This window comes from Cydia splendana, chromosome 12, assembly GCF_910591565.1.
Source record: "Cydia splendana chromosome 12, ilCydSple1.2, whole genome shotgun sequence".
Taxonomy (NCBI): domain Eukaryota; kingdom Metazoa; phylum Arthropoda; class Insecta; order Lepidoptera; family Tortricidae; genus Cydia; species Cydia splendana.
Window position 1 is genome coordinate 18,251,499 of NC_085971.1, and position 26,362 is coordinate 18,277,860.

Below are 26,362 nucleotides of genomic sequence, written 5' to 3' on the forward strand. Positions count from 1 at the left end.
ATCATAACAATTAAGCTCATTGGTAAGCCAGCAATTTTATAATATGATATAAATACCAAGTTATGCAGTAGATAAAAGAAGATGCGGGTTTAAACTGATAATAAGAGTACAATATTGTTAATATGATTTAACATTGAAAAAACCCAAAAAAATAAATGAATACATAAATTGCCTGTTTCGGAATATAAATTATTTAAAATTAACAATAAAAATACTTGTTATATATTTATTTATATGAATAAAATGTATTTTTTATAATTTTCTAAAAATAATTTATGTAGCTAGTCTTATGTCCAAAAACACGTTATTTGTTTATTAAAGTTTGTTAAAGATTATTAAAGTTCTAAAGCCTTACAATTAAAAAAAGTTTTTGTTTTATTAATACGTTTTAAATACATATATAAATTAGTTCCCAAATCGTCATTACCGTACATGCAGTGTCATTACCGTCTATAAAAGAGTCATTACCATACCATGGTTGTCATCACCATCTTGCGTTTTTATTTTCCGAAAGCGATAACTTCAAATATAAGCCACAAATGATTGTATAAATACCATAAATATCCTCAATATACAGCCCCCTATTCCTTTACCCAGCTAGAATCGTGTTAAATTAAACATTAAAAAAAAAAAAAATTTGTATGGTGAAATTTTTTGTGATGAAATCCACCCTATTAAAGTCATAATCAGCGCATAAGCATATAAAGCATGTATAAATGCATATGTCGCACATTAAAACTGCAATGCACCTGTAATGATCAGATATCACGTGTATTACATTACGCCAGGCTTGGTATAATATTATCTAATAATGGGTTTATCTCAACACTTGGCTGATAGAGGTAATTGCTTATAATCTAGATCTTTTATCTGGCTCTTGCTATGTGGTGTACAGTCGACAGCAACTCTAGTGCTGCTGCAGAGTACTGGAAATTACTGCAGATAGTTATTACACACTTTTTTTTTAAATTTATTTAGAAAACAAACAGCCTTTTACAAAAATGACTAAAAATAGGCCTAAAGTTTCATACGTTTCTACAATGAAAAGTAGACACTCACTCTTATTCCAACTTCCTTTACGATAACTGTGCAATAAAATATTTTTGATCTTGATTTTTTTTATTTTGATAAAGTTTTGTATCTTTTATTTCTGTTGATGTCTGTATGGTCAAAGCAAATTTCTTAAAAATGAAAAGGAGACTTAGTGATAAATTAAGATAAAACAATCGGCAGTCTTATCACTAAGAGAGATCCTTTCTAAAAAAACTTCAAAATTACTCAAATAAAATTCGGACTCTAATTTTTATGTAAGTAGTCAAAACGGTAGAATAAAGGTACAACAATATAAAGTGACCCATTGTATCCGAGGTAATTTTGTTGTTCCGAGAGTTAGCGAGGATAAAATGGGCATTTATGCCCGAGTTGTAATATACTCTGCTTTTCTCTTCGATTGCGAGGGAAAATATACCTACAGAAAAAATAAATAATGTATGTATGGCATGGGATACTTACATTACAACAAGGATGGCTACACAGCCTATTGCAAAGTGTCCTTGCAATTTTTGGGAATAAAATAAATAGGCAATTATAGGGTCATTGCGCTAGTTTTCGTCCACTTGACGAAATTTGAATATAAACCTTCATTGCTGCACAAATTTGGACTTATGGCAATCCTTAATATCTAAGCAATTGATCTATCTACATAAAAATATATTTCGCAAGTAGCAAATTAATAATGAAATGTTATTTGCTAATTCGTCAAGTGGACGGAAACTGGCACCGGACGGTAAACAGACGCAATTACCCTATATTCCTTTCCGAGCATGACTGTACTCTGTAGCTATTTTCAGAGCACGTATGAGTTAATAGTTTGCCGAAGGTCACCTGCTTATGAAAGTTATGGTAATTTTATTAGTTTAGCCATTGGCACAAAATTGGCAGTTAGCCAGATTTTTGCATGTCATGATAGGGTCACTGCTATAGCTATTGGCCACTACATAGTAATTGGCCATTCCATAGTAAGGCAGAAAGAAACAAGCCAATATAAGTCTTGTTGTCAAGAGTGGCCAATTACTATCTTATTCTTATTATGACAATTACCTTATTCTTATTCTTACTATGTGGTGGCCAATAAATATAGCAGTCACCCTATTTCGATTCGAACTCTTGAAATTAATTATCCAATTTCTGACAACTTTTTTAATACCTGCCTGTTTGACCTTTTCAAAGTTTTTAATTAAAACGGAGTCGTTGGGTGTTACATAAAATTAATAATTAGGAATGTGAAGATAAGGTGCAAGGGGGGCAATTGCGACTGCGGGATAATTTCAACTAATCAAAATATCTTCCATGTTTTACATTATTAACTAGAGTCACACATAGCACACACAACACATCTTTTTCGCTATCTGGACATATATGGCTGTTAATAATGTAAAACGTGGAAGATATTTCGATAAGTAGAAATTATCCCGCAGTCGAAATTGACCCCCTACACCTTATACATTTGATTGTAACTTAGCGTACCTACTTATGTCATTTAAATTATTTTATCATTTTAACATAGGTATCATGTTTATTTTTAGCTTACATAGGTATTCAACTGTCAATTGTTCTGTCATTAAACGATGAAAGCGGATTGTGATAAGTGTGATAATGATAACCTACTCTTCTATTATCACTTATCACCATAACCAGCAAAAGCCTATATTGTACCTTTGCAATTAAAACTTTATTCTTATACCTATACGGTATAATTTCAAAAAGCAAAGCTTTGTACATACATCACTTGACGCTATAGTATCTCGTACAGATCTGCGTGCGGTCTATCATCGTTAGATACATTTAAAATGTCATATGTCCTACCTCTTTCCCATTGAAAATAATGCTTTATCATTAGAGTAATAAGGTATAAATTTTAATAACAAAAATGGCGCTTAAGTTATAATGTTTCAACATTCAGATCTGCGTGTTATCACGAGATAAGTGCTTACAATTGGCCCCGATATGGTATAACCACTTCATTTTATTAGTGTACAAATAGGAACGCTTAGTGACTGATTGTAGGCCTTAATATATTTAAAATAAGGTTCACTTATATACAGTCTGTTCACTTAATGGTTACTAAAAGATAGATAACTCATTTAACTGAATACAGTTAGTGTCTCGTGACTTGATATTTATGAAAATTATAGAATTAATGCATATAGGGTAATACGCCAGCAACTGACCACCTGTTAGTAGCTGGCCACCCTAAACTTAAAATAAGTTTTTGGCAAAAATTTAATTTTTGGTACAAGCTTTTATCGCTGACTGTACTTTTCTTACGACAGACAACTAATACTCATCGAGACAATTCTAAAAACCCCTAACACAATTAGGTTGCGTTGTTTCATCCTAGAGTTCCTATGGCCACCTCCTGTCTCCATCATCAGATCAGGTCGACAGTACCATATTATTGTATTGTCATTAGAACTACATACAGCTGCCAATTTTCATGACGCTACGATCCTTGGAAGATGGTTAAATTAGTTACCTTAGATTCCATTACATGTTAGTTACACACAGGTCGAGAGTTCCTATGGCCACCTCCTGTCTCCATCATCAGATCAGTTCGACAGTACCATATTATTGTATTGTCATCAGAACTACATACAGCTGCCAATTTTCATGACGCTACGATCCTTGGAAGATGGTTAAATTAGTTACCTTAGATTCCATTACATAGTTACATACAGGTCGACCTAATAAAAGCTTGTTAATGAATTCTATTCACCTATAAACAGAATTCATTTTAGTATAAGGTGGCTAGTTATTGAAGGCTGGCCAGTTATTGTAACCTTATACTAAAATGAATTCTGTTTATAGGTGAATATAATTCATTTTATTTGTTTAGGGTGGCCAGTTATTTGCTGGTGGCCAGTTACTGGCGAATTACCCTAATGCTTATTATTTTAATACGATAGCAGTTATTATTGCGGCGAAAATACATAATAGATATATGTATGAATTTAAACCAATACAAAACTATGCTTATCTATGAAATCCAGCTAGTAGATTCGGGAAAAGCGATCGATACGATTTTTAAAATATATTTGAGTTTTTTTGGTGAAAAAATTGCCTAAAGCCTTTTGGAAAATACTTAGGTTAAAAATTTAGTATTTCACATGTAGGCCTAGGTATTTAATCACTACATCTTATTTTAAAACAAAGTCCCCCGCCGCGTCTATCTGTGTGTATGTATGTTCGCGATAAACATAAAAACTACTAAACGGATTTTCATGCGATTTTCACCAATCAATAGAGTGATTCTTGAGGAAGGTTTAGGTATGTAATTTGTTAAGATTTTGTGTAACCCGTGCGAAGCCGGAGCGGGTTATATAATATGGACTTACTAGCGAAGTCCATATTATATAAGACTGCTGAAAACGTGACCTTTCCTCTTGTTATTACTTTAAGTCTTAATAAAAATGGCCTAACTGGTTCCTACCAAAGGTCAACATAGGTTATGCAACTAAACCTAGTGAACAAAATCAATAAGCACGGTTAAAGTTATGTACCTGTTAGGTGAACCATTTTATTTGTTAAAGGGAGTAAAGTTGTTGTTTACGTCTCGTGCTTGTATTGAGAGTGTTGAGACTCCAGCTAGAGAAAAGTTCCAAAATTTGCCACAAGTGGTTCAGAAAGTCTATAGAGCTATAATTTAGAAACCTTGAAGTCGAATGTGGAACTTCCTTTCTGACTGTCTGAGCGACGTACAGTCACGGAGTTTAATTGTTCAGCCATTTAGGGTTTACTTTACATTGGACATTTTTTTTTATGCCATCCAAGCTTGAACCCTAAATGGCTCAACAATTAAACTCCGTGACTGTACGTAGGTATACAAAAACCAAAGTTCTTGCTCTATGTCTATCTTCCAGCAATAATGTGTTTATGGCGGGGTCCCTTTGTTTCCCATAAAGTTTTAAGTCATAATGTATTGTTTGTCATATTATCGTTAGTCCTAAAACTGAAACCGTTAACTTTTCAGGATTTTCGTAAGGTTATTCTGTAGATAGGTTAGGTTAGGTTTGTTTTGTTTTATGGCAATCCTGAAAAGTTACGCGTTTCTGAGAAAAACCATTATGACTAACGAAAATTCGGACAAACAATACATTATGACTTTTGGGAAACAATAGAGACCCGTTTATGGCAATATTTAACCGTCTCAAGGATAAACTCTATTATATCTACATTTGTGAGCTGTATATCAATGTAGTAAGGTTCAGAATCGGTCATTGTCTTTCGGGTGATAAATTTTTTGAACATGATAGTGATTATGAGTATTATGACATAATCTTGTTTGTTGGTTTATCCGTCATCTGGGATGGAAATATTTTTGCTGGCGTCTTATCTACTGTATTATGTTGTTAATATGATAGTATATATGTAGATAGACATAAACAATTCCATGGTGTACATACTCGTATAAGTTTTAACATGTGACATATATAGACTACCCGTCTTTTTCTACGTTAATAAAATATTTCGCCGCGAGATACTGTCGCTCCAATCATGTGCTAGCCCAGCTGAGAAGAATAATAATATTTCAATTTCAATTTCAATTTCAATTAATTTATTTATAAAATAATAATTTTACACGTCACATCATAAAAATATATCACAATTATTAATAGTAAATCACACACATAATTTCCTACATATAAAACAATAATTTTGTGGTACCTACATATATCACATGCTTATTTTTGTCGAGTATGAATGTAGACAGTTAGTGGTTCGACTTTGTACTTTTTTTTTGAATAACTAGGTAGGTAGGTATACCTATTTTTTATCTTTATTTAATTTCAGGCCAGTTTGCCCATAGATTGTTAGTTCCCAACTAACATTAGGCGCTAAATTTAAGGGTTAGAAGAGATTTATATAAGCGCCTATTTACTCCTTAGGTGTTGTTAGTGCTCTAAAAATAGGAGTTATAGCCGGCTATAACCCCGTTTAAACCCCGGATTGGGCACAAATTTTATCACCATAAGATTTATAACAGTGCTACAGTAGGGTTAGCGGATAAAAAAAGAGACATAAGAGCGGTATACTGGAGCTACAATAGTGTTAATTAATTCTTTAGGAGATAGATGGATTGCATATAGGTGACTACAAACTGTTGTAGTAGAAGAGCGCTAAAGTAGTGTTGTAATAGCGTTGATTAAGTACTTAGGATTTAAAAGGGTGCCAAATAAGCGAATACTAACTACTTGAGTAGTAGTGTAGGGCCATATAGATGATACTTTCAGCTTTAGATGGTATATTAGCATTTAATAGTACATTGTAGGAGAGGATGGAAAACCGCTAAAAGATGGACGAGCCGTTTGAGGGCCGACACGCTAGTGGAGGCCCTCAAATAATAATAGAGTCCATCTTTAGCGTTTCCGGCCGAGGCATTACATAGTGCTTTTCACGACTACTGCGAGGAAATAAGAAAACATTTGCATAACTATAAGTACTTGCCCGCGATTTCTCAGGTAGCAAATTACTAGCCACTGCCTGATGTGCTGTCTCTTGAATTTCGGTAGGCGTCAGCGTAATAATATCATTTTCTTCACTAGAAGAACTCATTTTTATAGCGAGCGTAGATACGCGTTTCTTGTATGTTTTAGTCAAACACAATTTACACTATCCAATTCAGTAAGTATTTTCAAATCCCGCCTTTTTTACTTTTTTTATCACTTTTAAGAGGCGTTTTTCTGTTATTTGCTTCAAACCGACTCTAAACTTAGAAGCGTTTTTACTAAAAAAAACCACAAACAGCTACAAAAGTAAAAAACGCCGTAAGCGTGAACTGAATGGATAATTGTTAAAAAAAATGAACTGAATGACATTTCTTTTTTTTTTCAAACAAGAAATTGGTCCTATAAATAACCTAATTCTATTATTGAAGGAAAAAGTTGCGCCAAAAAAGACCTTTTATTGATTTTTATGTTTTAAATGATACTCATTGCTGTAGCGAACCGTCACCAATGACAGATGATGATAACAATGAAACATTGTAGTAGTGGTGGTTCAGGTGCTACAGCTATTGCCTACTTTCCAGCTTGGTTTTAGACCATCTATTGCCACATTTCCGAACAGTGGCGTGAAAAGTCAATATTTGTAATACTCAAGAAGGTAATTGCACATTTTTCCTTAGCCCTATCTGCTTTGGTTGCAGATGTTTCCATTTTGTATTATTATTAGTAAGCTTGCTCTGTGACAGCTTGAAGTGAAATGTAATGGCGGATAATTAAAAGCAAATAATTATTTTAGTTCACTGATGCAGGAGTTATCTGCGGATTTATGATCGCGAAATTAATTACACTGTCAAAAACTATATGTATTACTAACAAAATTTTAATGGGCCTCTGATCCTTTGCATATTTATCTGAATATAATATTGCTTTATTTGTGGTCCACCGTATTTAATTTTCGAAAAATTACTCAATATACGTGAAGTCCGGTTTTAAATATAACAATACTAACATTAGGTCAATATTGAGTAAAAGTATCGATTTTTATGAAGTATTTACGTTCTAATTAATAGTTTTTGTTTTGCTTATTGATTCATCGGTCATCTTAACATGGCGCTATAGGCTTAGGTTCTAAGTAAGACTCCAATAACAGTATAAGATGTACTAAGGTATTGAATAACGCTCGTCTGCGACTACATGATCGATAATGGTGACTCATAACTTCTCTTTTCGACTGTAAGTGATACAAGAGAGTTAAGTAGCGATTATGATACACGGAGCTATAAAAGACTTTTTATCGCCTGTTTAGAACCTTAAGTGAAAATTGCAGCTTCTTATTACTCATATAGATATTAAGGTGGTAGAATTCACTTTGAGCTATAACACTAGCGGCTTAAGATGCATTATAGCGGCCAAAACGGCTACTGTGGATCTTAAAACTATACATGGACCTCTTAAAGACCTTGATGTCACCAGAGCCTGTAAGCTTAGAATATGTAGCTATTCTACAGCCGTTCTATGTCTTTAGGTGATAAAATAAGTGCTAAGTGTCGCTTAATTGTTTGTTGGGTTATATAAAAGCTCATACGTCGCATATCCTATTCATTAAAAGCCAGGTGCTGTCACGTCTAAAGATTTGAAAGGGGCGAGATCACAAAAGTTACCGTTACTAGACCTTGCGTGTATTTTAATAGGGTCTACAATCGGCCAGTCAAATGTTTCCGTGTGTACTCTACTACTCTACGAGTATGCATCATACTACATATTTTCAAGGTAAAGAGAGTGTAAATATGTAACTTTGACCTGGTTTTAGCGCAAATTACAGCCTAAGTGAACTAGAACTTGTCACTCATATAGATATTGATATTATCTATATCTCTTTTGCAGGCGAAGTCAACAACGCGTATTCTTAATATTGAACTTGGCTCTCATTTCACTTTTTTGGGTTCCGTACCTCAAAAGGAAAAAACCTTGCCTTGCCATGCACTTGAATGGCAGGGAACAGAACCCTATGGAGGAACCTGGTCTTCAACAGAAGGATATGATGTCACGATCCTCAGTATTGAGGGACCGACTGAAGAAGAAGATAGGATCACTCGTGCGTCTGTCTGTCTGTCCGACCATTCCCCCCCCCCCCCCTTCGTCTCCGAAACTACTGGGTCTAAAATTTTGAAAAAATACACAAAATAGTTCTTTACCTTTATATATGACAGGAAAACCTATTAGAAATGTGCAGTCAAGCGTGAGTCGGACCAATTACTTTGTTTTTGATCCGACCCCTACGGGTTTTTTTAAAGGCAATTCACTCGCGTTTTACATATAAAAAATACATTGTTAAAAATTGAGTAATGTACACTTGACCGGTTTTTTGGATGGGATGATGGGATACATCTTTTACATACAATACAATTGAAACTGTCTAGTGCAGGGGTCTTTAAATTTTTTTAGCTGAGGGCCATATTGCGGCTCAGAAACTGTCGCGCGGGCCACCGTCGGTTTTTGCGCCGGTGGAGGGTATCTGATTGCTGCTGTTAGGAACAGTTCCACTCTCAATGAATGCTGAACCCCTGGAGCCTGGCTCCGGCGGGCCGGACAGTAGGCACTCGCTTTGGGGGTCCGCGGGCCAGATTGGAACGCGTCGCGGGCCGGGGTTGGGAGACCCCTGGTCTAGTGTCCCAAAGTGATTGTTTCTTACCTTCTTTATTGTATTGTTCCAGGGCGCCCAGAAACCTTTCAAGAGGGTGATCAAAGCCAACATTGGAGATGCGCACGCGATGGGACAGAAACCCATCACCTTCATCAGGCAGGTCAGTACTCATCATCATCATCATCATCACTACCCTATATTGTGATTAGATGAGCCGTGATTAAGTTAGGTCACACTGAACAGCGTTCAGGAGCGCTGGTGGCCTAGCGGTAAGAGCGTGCGACTTTCAATCCGGACGTCACTGGTTCAAACCCCGGCTCGTGCCAATGAGTTTTTTGGAACTTATGTACGAAAAAACATTTGATATTTACCAGTTGCTTTTGGTGAAGGAAAACATCGTGAGGAAACCGGACTAATCCCAATAAGGCCTAGTTTCCCCTCTGGGTTGGAAGGTCAGATGGCAGTCGCTTTCGTAAAAACTATTTGTGCTTACATCAATTCTTGGGATTATTACAATACATTATTGTAATATTTCGCTATTGCAGAAAGGCTTTAGGATAAAAACTTCCCTTCAAAACTATGATTACCTCCATCTGGTAGGCACAGGTCTCCTCGGATTGTTATGGATATGTACCTTCTCAGTAAAGGTGCACTTTGAACTTTAATAGCTGTCAATAGAGTTGAATATCATATCCGCCACATATGGCATTATATGCGGTAAGGGGTAAAATGTTATTTAGTTAACGTACCGAGACATACGATTTGATAAGTTTGAAGTTTAAATTAAAATCTATATTAGATATGTTAAGGTCATTTGACAAAGGTTATTTGATAACAAAGACGTTGTTTATCGTGTGTCCATGTCTTTAATTAACTTTATGGGTTTTGATTAAAATTATATAATCATAATACTTTGTTTTCCATCATACTTATCTTATCACAATTCACGCACAAATGCCATGGATGCGGAATGTGGGGTACATTTCGCATCCATGGCTTCGCTGGCATCGCTTTGACAGTTCTTAAATCAACGAATTTCGAAATGGCAACTAGGGCAAGGGTCGGCAAACTCTAAGAACAGCCAATTGCAGTGGAAATCACTAGTACCAAAAATCTCAACGAGCCCTTGAGGTATGTTGATTGGAGTTTTCTAAAACCTCTTTGTGTTATCTTTGTCTGTGACTTAAAGAGCCGCTTTGTATAGTAATAAGTACCTCAACTTAGGTACCCACGTCGCCCAGGACCGTCTTATATGCCGGGGCTTTTGGAAAGTAATGAAAACGAATTAAACTAACATTTTTCTACTATGATCTTCTATGTATTATGGGTAATCAAATATACTGCTACTGTCTTCCTTCGGGGGTCCCCTGAGGACGGGGGCCCTGGGCACGGGCCCCGTGTGCCCTTATGGTAAAGACGGTACTGACGTCGCCATACTAGCTGTATAGAAACGTGGATACTTATGTAAGAGAGCCACGGTTTGCTGACCCCTGGACTAGGATAACTGCGTGACACCGTGACCGTGAGTGTATTGGTATAATGACAAAATATCCGCTCCACGGTGTCAAGGCTAGTTTATTCTAGCGGTTGCGGTCAGATTCAGTAGTGTAAGTAGTGTAACATTGACGTTTGTGTGTGTATGGTCGACCGGTAGATTGTCGGCCTTGCTATCCTGCACAGGTTCCCTTACAAAACTGGGCTCTTTACGACATGTAATTGATGTAATCTATTTCAATAAAGAAACAAAACCACCTGACATGACCATTCGGCCAAACACTTACACACCTTCAAAATTCTAACTATTTTATATTCAAACAATACCAGTAATGCAGTAATCCAGTGTTATCATTTGGGTCGCAATATGTGGGTCGCGAAGCCCCTACGAGGCCCTAGCCCGGGACAGGGCCTCCTCTAGACCAGCGGTCAGCAACAGGCGGCCCGCGCACCTCTCACTAGCGGCCCGCGAGCCTCCCTGGCTATTTTGTATGTAATATAGACAAACGACAATGTCTGATATGGTCATAAATATTAACGAAGTGCGGCCCGCGTCAACTTCGGTAACTACTATGTGGCCCTTGGCTGCTAAAAGGTTGCCGACCGCTGCCCTAGACCCATCGAAAAGTTGAAACACTATTAGGCATATCGCCGCTATACTTACTCAACCTCGTATCTGCAACACTCATTTGATGACAAAAACACCCGTATTCCGAATGAAAGAAAAGCGACATTTCCATCAAATGATTGTCGCAGATATGAGGTTGAGTAAATATAGCGACGATATTATACTGTCAAGACAAACGTTGTCGAATGCCGCCAACATTGGCCATGTGAATAAATGTGTGAATCTTTGACAGGTGCTGGCTTGCGTCTCTTTCCCCGAGCTTATCGACACATACGATTTTCCCAGCGACGTGAAAAAGCGCGCCACGGAAATCCTCGAGGGTTGCGGGTATGTACACGATTTTATTGATATACCTTTCAGTCTTACAAGCTTAAAGGGGCCTACAGATTATCAGTTCGCCGGACGATATAAGCCTGTCCGTTAATCGCAAAAGGTGACAGTTCCGAACAACTGACAGGCTGATATCGTCCGGCGAACTGGTAATCCGTGGGCCCCTTTAGGCGATTCACAGTCAACACAGACACACAGTCACCGCAATCAATGGAACGATAGGCTTAACAATGTAAGGAAGCAAGGTGATTAAACTGCTTTCAGTGTAATAATACTCCAGTAAAGATACGCTTACGTTAAACATTAATTAGTAATAGGCAATTTTGTTTTTATTCCTGTTCTTTAGATCATTTTAAGATACTTTATTTTCGAATCCAAAAAACTTTCTGTCCGGAAGTAGGTAAAAAAAAATAGTTAAAAAAAAGAGCCGTTCTTGTTTGTTAAAAATAGTAATAGTATTTTTAGTTCGTAAACGTGACGAAAATAATATTTATAATGAGTCGACAATGGAATCAGTCAAAATATTAACACGGAAAATAACTAATTCAATAAATGGCGGGGCCTCACCGATATACGTCGTAACTTGATATAAAAAAAAAAGTAATAATTAGGTCTTTGATTGAATTACCATAAAACTACCTCATTAAGCTATTTATCCGAGAATCGGACATCAATATGATTTGTATCACTTGTATATATATTTACGCCTTAAACATGCTAGAAAAAATGGTTATAGATATAATTTCTTGCAGACTTTGTTCTGATAACGTTCAAAGTGATATTCAATACATAATCACACAAAAATATGGTCAATGTAATAAATATGTGCATTTTATCAAATTCGCTAAATGAAACTACCAAATTTGAACTCTTTGCGCTAATGCTACGGATTACATTTCCTTGCGGCGCGCGGGGACAGTTTCAATGCGGGCGGTGGCGGGAGTTCGTGCCAAGGACGCGTGGATAGTATGTAGGTAAGTATGTACTTACCTACAAGTTGCTACAAGTGACAGGCCAATTCGAACGTGCGTGGGCGTCTCGCTCGCACCAAATATTTGTGCGACCAAGTCTGAGCAAAATGAACGCGCGCGTGAATGATAGCTGATTAAAAATAACTGATATCATTTCCAATATTATTGGTTGATGTTCAAATTATATTCGTAATTATATACGTCAATTATGACCCACTACAAAAATAAAAATTGCGCAAGACTATCTATCGTTCTTATTTAATTTCAGAATGGCATAGTGTGGAGTGGCATTATAAAAGGAATACTTATTATCGTAGTCATTTGACAGTTTTGGTGACACTTTCACATTCTGTCACAGCGAAGTGTGTAGGCCCACTCTTTAATTTGATATTAACGTCTATCCAACAACTTTGTCAGTAGAAAAAGGCGCGAAATTCAAATTTTCTATGAGACAATAACCCTTCGCGCCTAAGCGTCTGTAGACTTTTTTTTCCAACAAACGTATTATATTGACTATTTCGTGCTCTTTCAATTCATAGTTTACGCTCCATAATAAGTATAACATAGTAAGTTCCATAATAAGTATAACATAGTATAATAAGAGTCGACGTGAAATATATGTTTACACTTTTGCACCTTACTCCTTTGCAATAAGGCGAAAAGTACGGCTTTAAAATGACAGCGTTTTACACAAAAATAAAACGCTAATTAAATAACTTACCATATTCGGAACCTAAGAATAAATAATATTGAGAGTGGCAACACTGTCGTAGGGGGCTATTCATAAATTTAAGTCATTTCAAATTTGGGGGGGGGGGGGGGGGGTCTGGACATCGGATGATGGTAGCATGACGCAGGTGGAAACGGTGTCATTCGAAGCATGATTTTTTGATGATTTTATGGGAGGGGGGGCGGTCAAAAATAGATGACGTCATGTATGGACAGCCCCTAGGTCGTATTGTCTTTTTCTAGCATATACCTCCCTCTCTACCCCACACTCCTACCACACAGGCAGGTTGCTTTGTCAGTTATACAAGACAAATTTTCAAGTCATTGTCTCAATATTATACATATTTGCACCATGCAGGATTAAAAATTTAGGTTCCGAATAGAGATGCACCGGATATTCGGTTACTATCCGGTATCCTATCTCGCCCTTATTTTAATATCCGGACGGATACCGGATACTAAAATAAGGGTACTAAATAACTATGCTTGATATCGGAATATAATCGTACTCGATTATTATTTTAAAACAATTTAAACGTTCCATTCACTAGCTCGCGCACTAATTTCGTACCTAGTGATAGACCTATATACCGCGCGAAAGTTCATTACGAAACAGGCCAAAACTTCCACAATGCGCACCTGAAAAACCTGAATATTTCCGCCGGCCGAATATTCGGCGGCTGAATACTGAATATTCGGCCTATGGTCAGGCCGTACCTCCCGTATCCTGTATGCGGCCAAACAACTATCCGTTGCATCTGTAGTTCCGAATATGATAAGTTATTTAATTAGCGTTTTATTTTTGTGTAAATGCTGTCATTAAACAGCTGTACCGATATTCGGAACCTAAGAATAATATTGAAACATGTTTGTTATCGCCTGGTGGTGGGAAGACGCCAAACCAATGTGATTATACATATCCTATGATATACTTATTATGTGTATGTAATATAATTATATTATGAGTGTTTAATTAATAATGTAGTACGTACACCCTTTATTGTAACACCTGTGAGGAGAGAGATATTTAATAAAGTATACAATTTGATAGGTACATTTTGTAAAATTAACATTTATTGTATTTATTTATTAATTCAAATAACAAATTGCACCTTACAGCTAATGCCAAAGCAGCACAATTTGGAACACATTAACAACATAAAGCATTTTTAACATTATTTATAACAATACAATATACAGCTAAGACACATGTATTCATTATGGTATGCTACTCTTAGGCATCTCTCTTTCTAATATCCTCTTGCACTTTCACATCACTATTCCGGATCGTTTTTATTTGCTAGATAATTTAACGGACAACTATAGTACATTGTAAGAGAGGACGGAAAACCGCTAAAAGATGGACGAGTGAGTTTGAGGGCCGACACGTTGGTGGAGGCCCTCGAATAATACGACTCCATCTTTAGCGTTTCCGGCCGAGGCATTACATAGTGCTTTTCACGACTACTGCGAGGAAATAAGGAAACATTTGGATAACTATAAGTACTAGCCCGCGATTTCTCTGGTAGCAAATTACTAGCCACTGCCTGTGCTGTCTCTTGAATTTCGGTAGGCGTCAGCGTAAGAATATCATTTTCTTCACTAGAAGAACTAGTTTTTATAGCGAGCGTAGATACGTGTTTCTTATATTTTATAGTACTATCCAATTCAGTGAGAATTTTCCGATCCCGCCTTTTTTCTTTTTTATCACATTTAAGAGGCGTTTTTATGTTGTTTGCTTCAAACGGACTCTAAACTTAGAAGCGTTTTTGCTAAAAAAACCACAAACAGCTACAAAAGTAAAAAACGCCTTAAGCGTGAATCGAATGAACTGACTGAATGAATGAATAGTTTGACATTTCGTTTTTTTTTTATACAAGAAATTGGTCCTATAAATAACCTAAATTTATTTTTGAAGGAAAAAGTTGCGCCAAAAAAGACCTTTTATTGATTTTTATGTTTTAAATTATACTCATTGCTATAGCGAACTGTCACCAATGACAGATGATGATAATAATGAAACATTGTAGTAGTGGTGGTTCAGGTGCTACAGCTATTGCCTACTTTCCAGCTTGGTTTTAGACCATCTATTGCCACATTTCCGAACAGTGGCGTGAAAAATTTAATTATTTATTTCACACCAGCTCGGAAAGGCTTACTTTGCACTTCAAAAACTGAGAGCAAAGTTTCATTTTATTCACAAGTGAGGCAAAGGAATCAAATGCAAATTTTGAGTTGTTTTCTTATGTTTGCTGGTAGAATTGACTTTTAAATCATAAATATTTAATAAAATTCATTTGTATTTGATTTTGTATGATATTTTTACATTTAATATTTGCTTCGGGTTGGTGTGGTGAAACATTTTGTGTTTCACTTGGGGCAAATTTTGTTTAACCCTCGTGCTTTGAAACCCTCGCAACGCTCAAGATTCCATGTTTCGAATGTTTTACTTGCTCAAGTATCAATATTAGCACGAGCGGTTAAACAACAACTTTGCCCCCTTGTAAAATAAATAACTATTTCAATATAGTCAGCTAAACTGAGGTACAAATTCAAAAACTCACCAGCAGTTTAGCTTCACGACCTTCCAGATGGAAAAACAGCATGCCAATGACTTGAAAATTTGCCTTGTATAACTGACAAAGCAACCTGCCTGTGTGGTGGGAGTGTAGGAGCGAGGGACGTATATGCTAGAAAAGGGCAATACGACCTACGATAGTGTTGCCACTCTCAATTAGAAATGCAATGGATAGTTGTTTGGTCGGATACCGGATATTCGGCCCGACCGTCGGCCGGCGGAACAATAAAAAAAATAAAAAATCATTTATTCAGACCTTGGTTCATACACTTACACCAAAAAACTAATTAACTACAAACTAAATTTAACAATACCTACATTTCGGTTTTTAGGTGCGCATTGTGCAGGTTTTAACCTGTTTCGTGGTGAACATTGGCGCGGACTCATTTCTATGTTCGAAATGAGTAGGTACCTACGCGTGCAAGTGAGTGGATGTTTAAATTGTTTTGAAATAATAAACGAGTAATGTACAATATGACCGTGACTGTTTCTTAAATCCAATTTGTTTACTCTGAAATCAAGCAAAGTTACTATCCGGTATCCGGCCGGGTATATTATTCTGAGGTTCCAAATATCGGTACAGTTGTTTAATTGTTGCTTAATTTGGAGATTGACCCCAATTTCATTTCTGATCAAATCGGTCGATTTGATCATCCCGTCTGGACTTCACTTAACAGCCGTAACACATTACCGCGCCGTTCAGGGTCACGGTGCGCCAAACCATAGCCTGATGTCATGTAGGTATGTATAATGTACTTAGTCCAAAATTATGTTATTTACTAATTATGTTATTTATATGCATTAAACGTTAAATCTGAACCAATTCGATTACTATTCTATAGTGAAACACATTCAGCTTGACTAGAAAAAGCGCGGCAAATTTAAAACATGTATAAGTAAAAAGCATCTGAGGTTTCAATAGCGCTCAGAGACCTGACTTTTATCTCGATATCGTAATTTTCTAGCGACAAATCCATTATCTATACAAAACTGTCGCAAAAATGTTATCGCTTGTATATCGTGGTACAGGATAGGATGGAGCCATATACTTTACTACTTGCTTGCAAGTATCGTAATTAAACAGTGCTAAGTAGTTAAATACGCGCAATGTATTTTTATGTCATAAATAATGTATTTATTTAATGTTAATTTAGTATTAATTATAGTATGTATATTGTTTTACCCACAAATATGAATAATTGTAGTTAATTTACCAATAAAACATAATTTATACGGCCACAAATAAAATATTAAATGCTTCTAAAGTCTGTTTGGTTATTTCTACATGGAAACGAAGTCATTTCAAATTATAAAAACATTAACTGAACACCTTATTGCCGCCTGCAGTCACCGCTCGCCGCTCAGCTATCCGCTGTCGTTAATACCACGGCCTTACGTTTTATGACACTGAGTTGCGTCAGGGGAGCGACACGGTTCGGTGCGCTTGCGTTCAGTCGAGTTTTGGAATATTACTGCAAATTTTTGTCGTTTGTTAATTTGTTGGTTATTGTTGTTTGTTAATTTGTTGGTTGTGGTGTCGACTTTTATTGCCCTAGTCGCCAAATGATGTTACTAGTGAAATTTTAACCGACACCACACGGTAAAAATAAGTTTAACAATAATTACTTAATTAAAAATAGAATAAAAACGGTATTTCTAATGCATAACTTATATTTTTTGCTATTCAATTAAAGAGTACTAACAAAATCCTAACTCAATTAATTAGTGCAAATATTTTAAGGTTTGCGATTCCTGCTCGGCCTTGCGTCGCAAGGTGCCCGGTACCACTGTATTGCAGCATTAACTAGAAATGCTTACTTTGGGGAACATTAGCAACTGTCGTTTTTGATAATTACATTTTAGTGGTGAGGGGTGGTACTTAAATGACCGCTATTGAAACCTAAAGTTTAAACTTATAGGCGCGAAGATTTGATTTCCCTAAGAAAATTTTAATTTCGCGTCTTTTTCTGCTATCAAATTGGGTGTGTGTCAGTATAATAGCCCTATATAATTGGCCTATTATTGTATTAAATTTAACGCGCACGCAAAGACGGAAAGCCTGCAATTACGTAAAATTTACTTTCTTATTTACAGCACTCTTGCCCAGATTAAGAGCCCTTATTCCTTAGAGCGTTCACCGATTTTGCGAAATAACACTCGATAGATGGCGTTAGCGCTCGGTACGCGAGCGCCGGCAAAGCTAAGCGCGTTTCAACGCAGACAAGAATAATTTTGATACTTTTCAATTTAATTTGCAAGTAAATTTATTTTAACGTTATATTGGCACTCTGTATTTTATTTTATAAGCATGGTAGTAGTCAATAGAGTATATGTGATGAGATAATATATAACCAACGACGAGTAAAAAATAATGATTGTTTACCTCTGTATGTCATGGAATTATTGTGACAAGTTCATCCACGAAGTCAAGTAACTTATTCAAGTCAGTTCACCAAGGAAGTTGAATAATTAAATGTTTTAAAGATAAGGTTATATTAAATAATAATATATACAGGGTGGCCAAAAATAAGTGCATTCCCGTTGCCAGGGAGGTTTAGGGATTATACTGAACTAAGCAACCGCGAACCGCGATGGGACCAACCCCGAAATCGCGAAAAAAAAATTTGGCTGTTTCATACATTTTGTCTAGTCCATTTTCTATGGGAGGGTAATTTTTTTTCCAGCAACCATTTTCTTGCCAGCAGCGGAAAAGCACTTATTTTATGGCCACCCTGTATAATGACAATAAATTCGAGAGTACCTGCAAGTAACAACTACTGAACTCTCTGAAGTTCGATTTTATGTCTAAAACAGAAGTATCTCCGTTTTTAGGGTTCCGTACCCAAAGGGTAAAACGGGACCCTATTACTAAGACTCCGCTGTCCGTCCGTCCGTCCGTCCGTCAATCACCAGGCTGTATCTCACGAATCGAGATAGCTAGACAGTTGAAATTTTCACAGATGATGTATTTCTGTTGCCGCTATAACAACAAATACTAAAACAGAATAAAATAAAGATTTAAGTGGGGCTCCCATACTGTTGTAAACGTGATTTTTGATAGAAGTTAAGCAACGTCGGGCTCGGGCGGGGTCAGTACTTGGATGGGTGACCGTTTTTATAGATAATGGTACGGAACCCTTCGTGTGCGAGTCCGACTCGCACTTGGCCGGTTTTTATTTAGAACGAAGTTGATTTATAAGGTTTACTTGATCCTTGTGGGAAGCAAATGAAGCTTTATTTGTAAGTATGTATGTAAAATAAAATAATATTAATAATCTAGATCGATAGTGCTCGTCAAGGAAAATCTATTGAGCCCAAACACGATGGAGTTATGATGAGTAGATTAGGAGTTCTGGTGACCAACTCCTGACTCCATCATGAAAACCTGGACTTCATCTAGATTCTAGATCGATGGTGCTTGTCGGGGCAAATCTATTGATCCCAAACACGATGGAGTTATGATGAATAGATTAGGACTTCTGGGGACCAACTCCTGACCCCATCTCGTAATGGAGTCAGGAGTTGGTCACCAGAAGAGTCTCATGACTCTGGACCTCATCTAGATAGATGGTGCTCGTCAGGGCAAATCTAATGAGCCCAATCACGATAGAGTGATAATGAGTAGATTAGGATTTCTGGTGACCAACTCCTGACTCCATCATGAGAACCTGGACTTCATCTAGATCAATGGTGCTCGTCGGGGCAAATCTATTGAGCCCAAACACGATGGAGTTATGATGAGTAGATTAGAACATCTGGTGACCATCTCATGATGGAGTCAGGAGCTGGTCACCAGAAGGGTCTCATGACCCTGGACCTCATCTAGATAGATGGTGCTCGTCGAGGCAAATCGATTGAGCCCAAACACGATGGAGTGATAATGAGTAGATTAGGAGTTCTGGTGACCAACTCCTGACTCCATCATGAGAACCTGGACCTCATCTAGATCGATGGTGTTCGTCAAGGAAAATCTATTGAGCCCAAACAGGATGGAGTTATGATGAGTAGATTAGGAGTTCGGTGACCATTACTGACTCCATCATGAGAACCTGGACTTCATCTAGATCGATGGTGCTCGTCGGGGCAAATCTATTGAGCCCAAACACGATGGAGTTATTATGAGTAGATTAGAACATCTGGTGACCATCTCATGATGGAGTCAGGAGTTGGTCACCAGAAGGGTCTCATGACCCTGGACCTCATCTAGATAGATGGTGCTCGTCGAGGCAAATCGATTGAGCCCAAACACGATGGACTTATGATGAGTAAATTAGGACTTCTGGTGACCATCTCATGATGGAGTCAGAAGTTGGTCACCAGAAGGGTCTCATGACCCTGGACCTTATCTAGATAGATGGTGCTCGTCAGGGCAAATCATTTGAACCCAAACACGATGGAGTGTTAATGAGTAGATTAGGAGTTCTGGTGACCAACTCCTGACTCCATCATGAGAACCTGGACCTCATCTAGATCGATGGTGTTCGTCAAGGAAAATCTATTGAGCCCAAACACGATGGAGTTATGATGAGTAGATTAGGAGTTCGGTGACCATTCCTGACTCCATCATGAGAACCTGGACATCATCCAGGTCGTCCGGGTATAATAAAAATGCAAACCCTAACCAGAATTCAAGTAACACTGAAAATCTATCACATAAGCGAGAGTCGGTTGTTAAAATTAAATATGGTGTAAAAAATGTACACCCTTGGATCAAGATTTTCTAATCATAGTATACAGCACTTCTCGGAACTCTCTCGATGGTTACGAAAGCAACGAACGCCTGACGGTCGAGCACAGGTCCGTCCCCTAAGCGCACTCGGCGGAGACTGAGCGCGCGGTGTCGGTGCAGCGTGATTTATACGTCTTTAAAAAAATATAGATTTACGGCTAGGTAGGTCCTATAGTTATGATTTTTTTTTTATGAGTAGACATAAAGTTACAATTTGATAAAATATTATTTTTGGGGCAAAATATAAGTCCAATTTGCGATAAAAAAATGTAATGTAACCCTGTTTTCACCAAAAAAATGAAGAAAACTCGGAAGGTTTTTTATCAATTTTTTAAAATGAATCTTCGATTTTCAAGCATGTCAGCCCCTCGTACAAGATATGGTGAGTTGAATTGTAATCATTCATGTACCAAATGATTCTTGTTTACTGCAAAATTGAGAACCGAAACGACCCTTCTCACTGCAAAATTTGAAAAAGACTCCTAAGAAAACTCATTTATTTTAGGTTCAAAAAGAGAAAATGAAAATTTGAACGTTTTCAGCCCCTAGTTTAAGAAATGATTATTTAAGTACGTTATCAGTTTTTGAATAAATACTAATAGTTACGTCGTAATCTTAAATGAAAAAGGAAGCATTTTGCAAAATACGCTCGTCTGTAGGAGTAAGGACTCTTAAAGCTGATAATTAGTTCGAATCTAGTCTCCCATATTTTTTACGTTCACTGGTACATATGTTTTGACCGAGTAAATAGTAAATATACTAAATACTTTTTTAAATATTCGCGCTCGGGGCGATGGAAGTTTCATCATTCCGTCGCCCCGCTCCATGCAACGACCAATCGCGTTAGCTCGCTGGCTCGTGCGCGGCAACTTTAAAGCAACGATAACGTTTTTGATGGTTTTTTGTGTTACGAATCATATTTCAAGCCGATTTTTACAGTATTCGATGAAGGAGAACTCATAATAAAAATCCCATATGATATTGATCTATTACCATTTTTAACCAGGCAATTAATGCACAACCCCATAAAACCTCCCATACGGTATTATTTAGTGTACGATTAAATTGCAACGCTTGTACTTATTGTAATTTGGAAATAATGAGAGAAAAAATAGCCTATTACCATTTTTGAGGACGGAAATATACTGAATTTAATAATAACCGTAGGTTACTTACTTTAAATGTAGGATACAGAATTATTTTTTGTGTGATTCATGCTTAATGTCATAAAGCAAATATTTCTCTATGAGTATAAATTTAAAAAATGTTATTAATATTTTTTACAAACTTTCTGTGATTTTTTATATTTTTACATTTTTTTTGAAATACCTAAATGTAATATATTTATTTGGATTATGTGTCGACGTAATCACTAGATTTATTATCTGTCCCATACACCGAAAATTTCAGCTATTACTAATTATTTCCATTCCGCCATACTAGCCGAGCGTACCTTTCTTGGCCTATAAGCTTTTAGGCGATTCACACACTCAATGGCTCGAAGCAAGTCAATTTATTAATAAAACTGCACAGCCGTGCACCTAGGTATTTGATTTGTTTTTTCCGCCATCCCAATTTACAGATTAGATCTGGTCCATTTTATTGCGAATGTGACACGTTTTAACCATTTGACCGCCAAGATGTCAACTGACGCGCGCGGCTACAGCCTAATATTAAGGGGCTCCCCCACGCCAATGACCTTCGATCTGAATCCCTTAGTTTTCTAATGTTTTTTTGTAGCTTATCATATTAACAGCAACGGCTTTAAGCAATATAGTATTCCATATTTACTTCAAAGTTCATTGTCTTCGAGGTATTTGGCATGAAAGTTGAACAATTCTAGGCAAAAAACTGGTTTTAAGGCCATAACTTTTGTGTTAATTAGTTTAAAATTAAAACCCTAGACACGTTTTTAGAGACGTCAAAGACGAACCCAAATATGTAGATTTCCTAAGATCCTTCACAGCAAACTAGATACGAAAAAAGTGTTTTTTTAGACAATGTTTAAAAAATTCATAAAAAATAAGTATTAATTTCTTTCAAAATCCGGTAGACCAAAACGGGTTGTCTTATAATTCTATCTGTAGTGCAAAAAAAGGAGATACGATTCAAAACTGGTCAAAAATCGATGAAAACCTCGGGTAGCCCCTTAACCTACGTGCATTCCAGCAAGGTGCACGATAGGTGTGGCGTAGGGTTAACAAACATATGTGAGTGGCCTTAATGCATGCTGCTCAAATACTTTGGATGCTCGACTTCGTAAGAACTATTGTATAATCTGTGGCTCAACGCAACGCTAGACGCTCTCTCAAACGCGCCGCTAGTCGCTCGTCACTGTGCCGTACATTTAAGAGTGAATCTTCTGCTATATAATACAATTAGCCTCATGCAAGAAGTTTACATTTGAACGAAACGTTTTTTATTATTGTTTGGATGTTTGTTGCCGTTATATCATGTTACAAATGCACTTTCTTTATTAAATTATCATTTAATTGCTTAAATAATAAATAAAAAGTACATAAATTTGCTCGCGAAAAGCTAGTGAGCGAAACGCAACGCCATTAGTCGAAACGTCAAGTGACGTCACTCGTTTCAACAAATTGTTAAGACCAACCAAGAGTGAAAGAGATGGAATTATGACCTGACTCGCCACTAAGTAGCAAACGTCAGTTGCGTTCACACCGAGAGTCGTCATCAGTTCTGTCGAATTCGCGCCAAAAATTATGAGCGTTTCAACCGCTCTAAATTTTTCAACATTATATTTTTTAATAATTTTATGGGAATGTTTATAAACTCTTTTTATTATTTCCGGCGTTCAAACGATCATTATTTAAAGAATTAATAAACAGTCATGCATGAGGCTAATTACTGTTTCTGTGGTAATACTTAATAATTACAACGGAAATTCATATCATTTTCAGTGGCCAGTCAGTTGGCTCATACACCGCATCACACGGCATCGAACTGATCCGTCGACACGTCGCTGAATACATCGAGCGTCGCGACGGTCACCCAGCGAAATGGGACGACATTGTCCTTACGGGTGGCGCTTCTAGTGGTATCAAAAATGTGCTACAATTGCTGTGTAACGACTGCGGAGGAAAACCTTCAGGTGAGCGTTTGCTGTCTCGCTTCTACGACCAGGCTATCGTACCTCTGTCCTTGTTGTATTACGTCGAACTAATCCGTCGACACGTCGCCGAATACATCGAGCGTCGCGACGGCCACCCAGCGAAATGGGACGACATTGTCCTTACGGGTGGCGCTTCTAGTGGTATCAAAAATGTGCTGCAATTGCTGTGTAACGACTGTGGAGGAAAACCTTCAGGTGAGCGTTTGCTGTCTCGCTTCTACAACCAGGCTATCGTACCTCTGTCCTTGTTGTATTACGTCGCACTAATCCGTCGACACGTCGCCGAATACATCGAGCGTCTCGACGGCCACCCAGCGAAATGGGACGACATTGTCCTTACGGGTGGCGCTTCTAGTGGTATCAAAAATGTGCTACAATTGCTGTGTAACGACTGTGGAGGAAAACCTTCAGGTGAGTGTGTTTTGTCTCGCTTCTGCAACCAGGCTATTGTACCTCTGTCCTTGTTGTATTACGTCGAACTAATCCGTCGACACGTCGCCGAATACATCGAGCGTCGCGACGGCCACCCAGCGAAATGGGACGACATTATCCTTACGGGTGGCGCTTCTAGTGGTATCAAAAATGTGCTGCAATTGCTGTGTAACGACTGTGGAGGAAAACCTTCAGGTGAGCGTTTGCTGTCTCGCTTCTACAACCAGGCTATCGTACCTCTGTCCTTGTTGTATTACGTCGAGCTAATCCGTCGCTCGTCGCCGAATACATCGAGCGTCGCGACGGTCACCCAGCGAAATGAGACGACATTGTCCTTACGGGTGGCAATTCTAATGGAATCAAGAATGTATTGCAATTGCTGTGTATAACGATTTGGGAGGAAATCTTCAGGTGAGCAAAAAAAAATCTCCTTTTTAGGGCTTCTACATCACATAAAATGTTTAGAAAGACAGTGCAGAGAGGTGCAGAGGGTCTCCTATTCTTCGAAAATACTTATACCTAGTTTGACGTCTAGAATCACCGTATGCGTCGGGCAATATATGACATACATGTGGTAAATTATTGTATGTATAGGTTAAAACGACAATGGTCATCTCATTGGTATTCCAACAAATGAGTTAGTCAGCGGAGTAATTAGTATGTGACCTTCAACGTTCATGTTTTAATACTCGGTAGTCGAGTTTAATATTGTTTATTGTTTCACAGTGCGGTTATAACGTAATCCATTACGAGTACTGGTTGGAAATATAAAATCATGATGTGAAGCATAAAAAAATATATACAAGATTTTTTTTGCAATATTCGTATTTAACTAGCCAGCTCTTCAATATTTGCAAACCATTTTTCGACCACTTGTTGGTGTCAAATTGAGCTGAAATTATGTATAATAACGTCAATCAAAGGCAATGCAATATTATGATGATGATATTGTTAATATATCTAATGATAGAAACCAAATTTGGCCAAAGGAACTCTGTGACCACAAAAAATGATTTTAGGCACGTATCATAAATAGAAATTGTAGTATAAACATCAAATTTAATTTAATTTATTTATATTCTGACAATATCATTCAGTACCTTTTGTCTTTTTAGAGTTCCGTACCCAAAGGGTAAAAACGGGACCCTATTACTAAGACTCCGCTGTCCGTCCGTCTGGCTGTATCTCAGAAACCGTGATAGCTAGACAGTTGAAATTTTCACAAATGATGTATCTCAGTCGCCGCTATAACAACAAATACTAAAAAGTACGGAACCCACGGTGAGCGAGTCCGACTCGCACTTGTTCGGTTTTTTTAACTCTTTTTGATCGCCAAATAGGTTAAATGCCGCGCGCGGCCTCAGCCCAATCTGAACCTTTGTGCATTCCGACTAGCTTCACAATGACGCGTCGCGCACGAAAGATGTGGCATTCAAAAGGTTAAACATCTTTCATTTTGCATCTTAGATTCAAAATAACTTACCTAATCTCTTTTATTTAATTACACAAACTGGTCTACCGCGATATAAAATAAAAAAATAAAATATGTGATTAAATATGTGTACAAAACTCGAGAGTTTAAAGTGTTATATTGCAAATCAATCTCTTTTTTCAGGCGTTCTCATCCCCATACCCCAGTACCCATTATACTCGGCCTCCCTCGCCGAATACGGCCTCACCCAAGTGGGGTATTACTTAGACGAAGACAACGCCTGGGCTTTGGACGAAGCGGAGCTAGAAAGGTCCTTGAAAAGCGCAAAGGATTGCAGTGTTAGGGCCATCGCTGTTATCAACCCGGGCAACCCCACGGGACAGGTTAGTATATACATCCTTTTCATATTGTATAAATTTGAGGAATATAGCCTTATCGAAGTGGGCTACTTAGACGAAAACAGCGTTTAGATTAATACTTAGTCAAAAGAAACTCTTTTGTGTAAAAAATGTCTGTAGGTACTGTTTAAATTCGTTACCTTTACACTCTCTTTGATTAACTACGAGTATACTATCCTTGAACCAAACTGAGGACCGTGACCGTAAAACTTCTCATTAATACTTGCATGATGCATGATCATGAGCATTGATGATGATGATGATGATGATGATGATGATGATGATGATGATACCATGATGATGATGATGATAATAAGTATGAAGCATTATGAATGGTCGTTAGCCTCTGTTTGCGGATAAT

The 26,362-nt window shown here is 37.4% G+C and overlaps 1 protein-coding gene and 1 long non-coding RNA gene across 3 annotated transcripts in view; one reads left to right on the plus strand and one right to left on the minus strand.

The window, feature by feature from the left end:
* Positions 1–26,362, minus strand: part of LOC134795746 (uncharacterized) — a 320,791-nt gene that overhangs the window by 223,099 nt on the left and 71,330 nt on the right. The gene's annotated exons all lie outside the window — the stretch shown is intronic.
* Positions 1–26,362, plus strand: part of LOC134795675 (alanine aminotransferase 1-like) — a 52,791-nt gene that overhangs the window by 6,804 nt on the left and 19,625 nt on the right. For both annotated transcript variants that reach the window (XM_063767599.1, XM_063767600.1), the window contains exons 3-6: positions 9,218–9,307; positions 11,502–11,596; positions 23,528–23,718; positions 25,787–25,986. In XM_063767599.1, the coding sequence (XP_063623669.1) occupies positions 9,218–9,307; positions 11,502–11,596; positions 23,528–23,718; positions 25,787–25,986 (576 nt within the window). The remainder of the gene's footprint in view (positions 1–9,217; positions 9,308–11,501; positions 11,597–23,527; positions 23,719–25,786; positions 25,987–26,362) is intronic.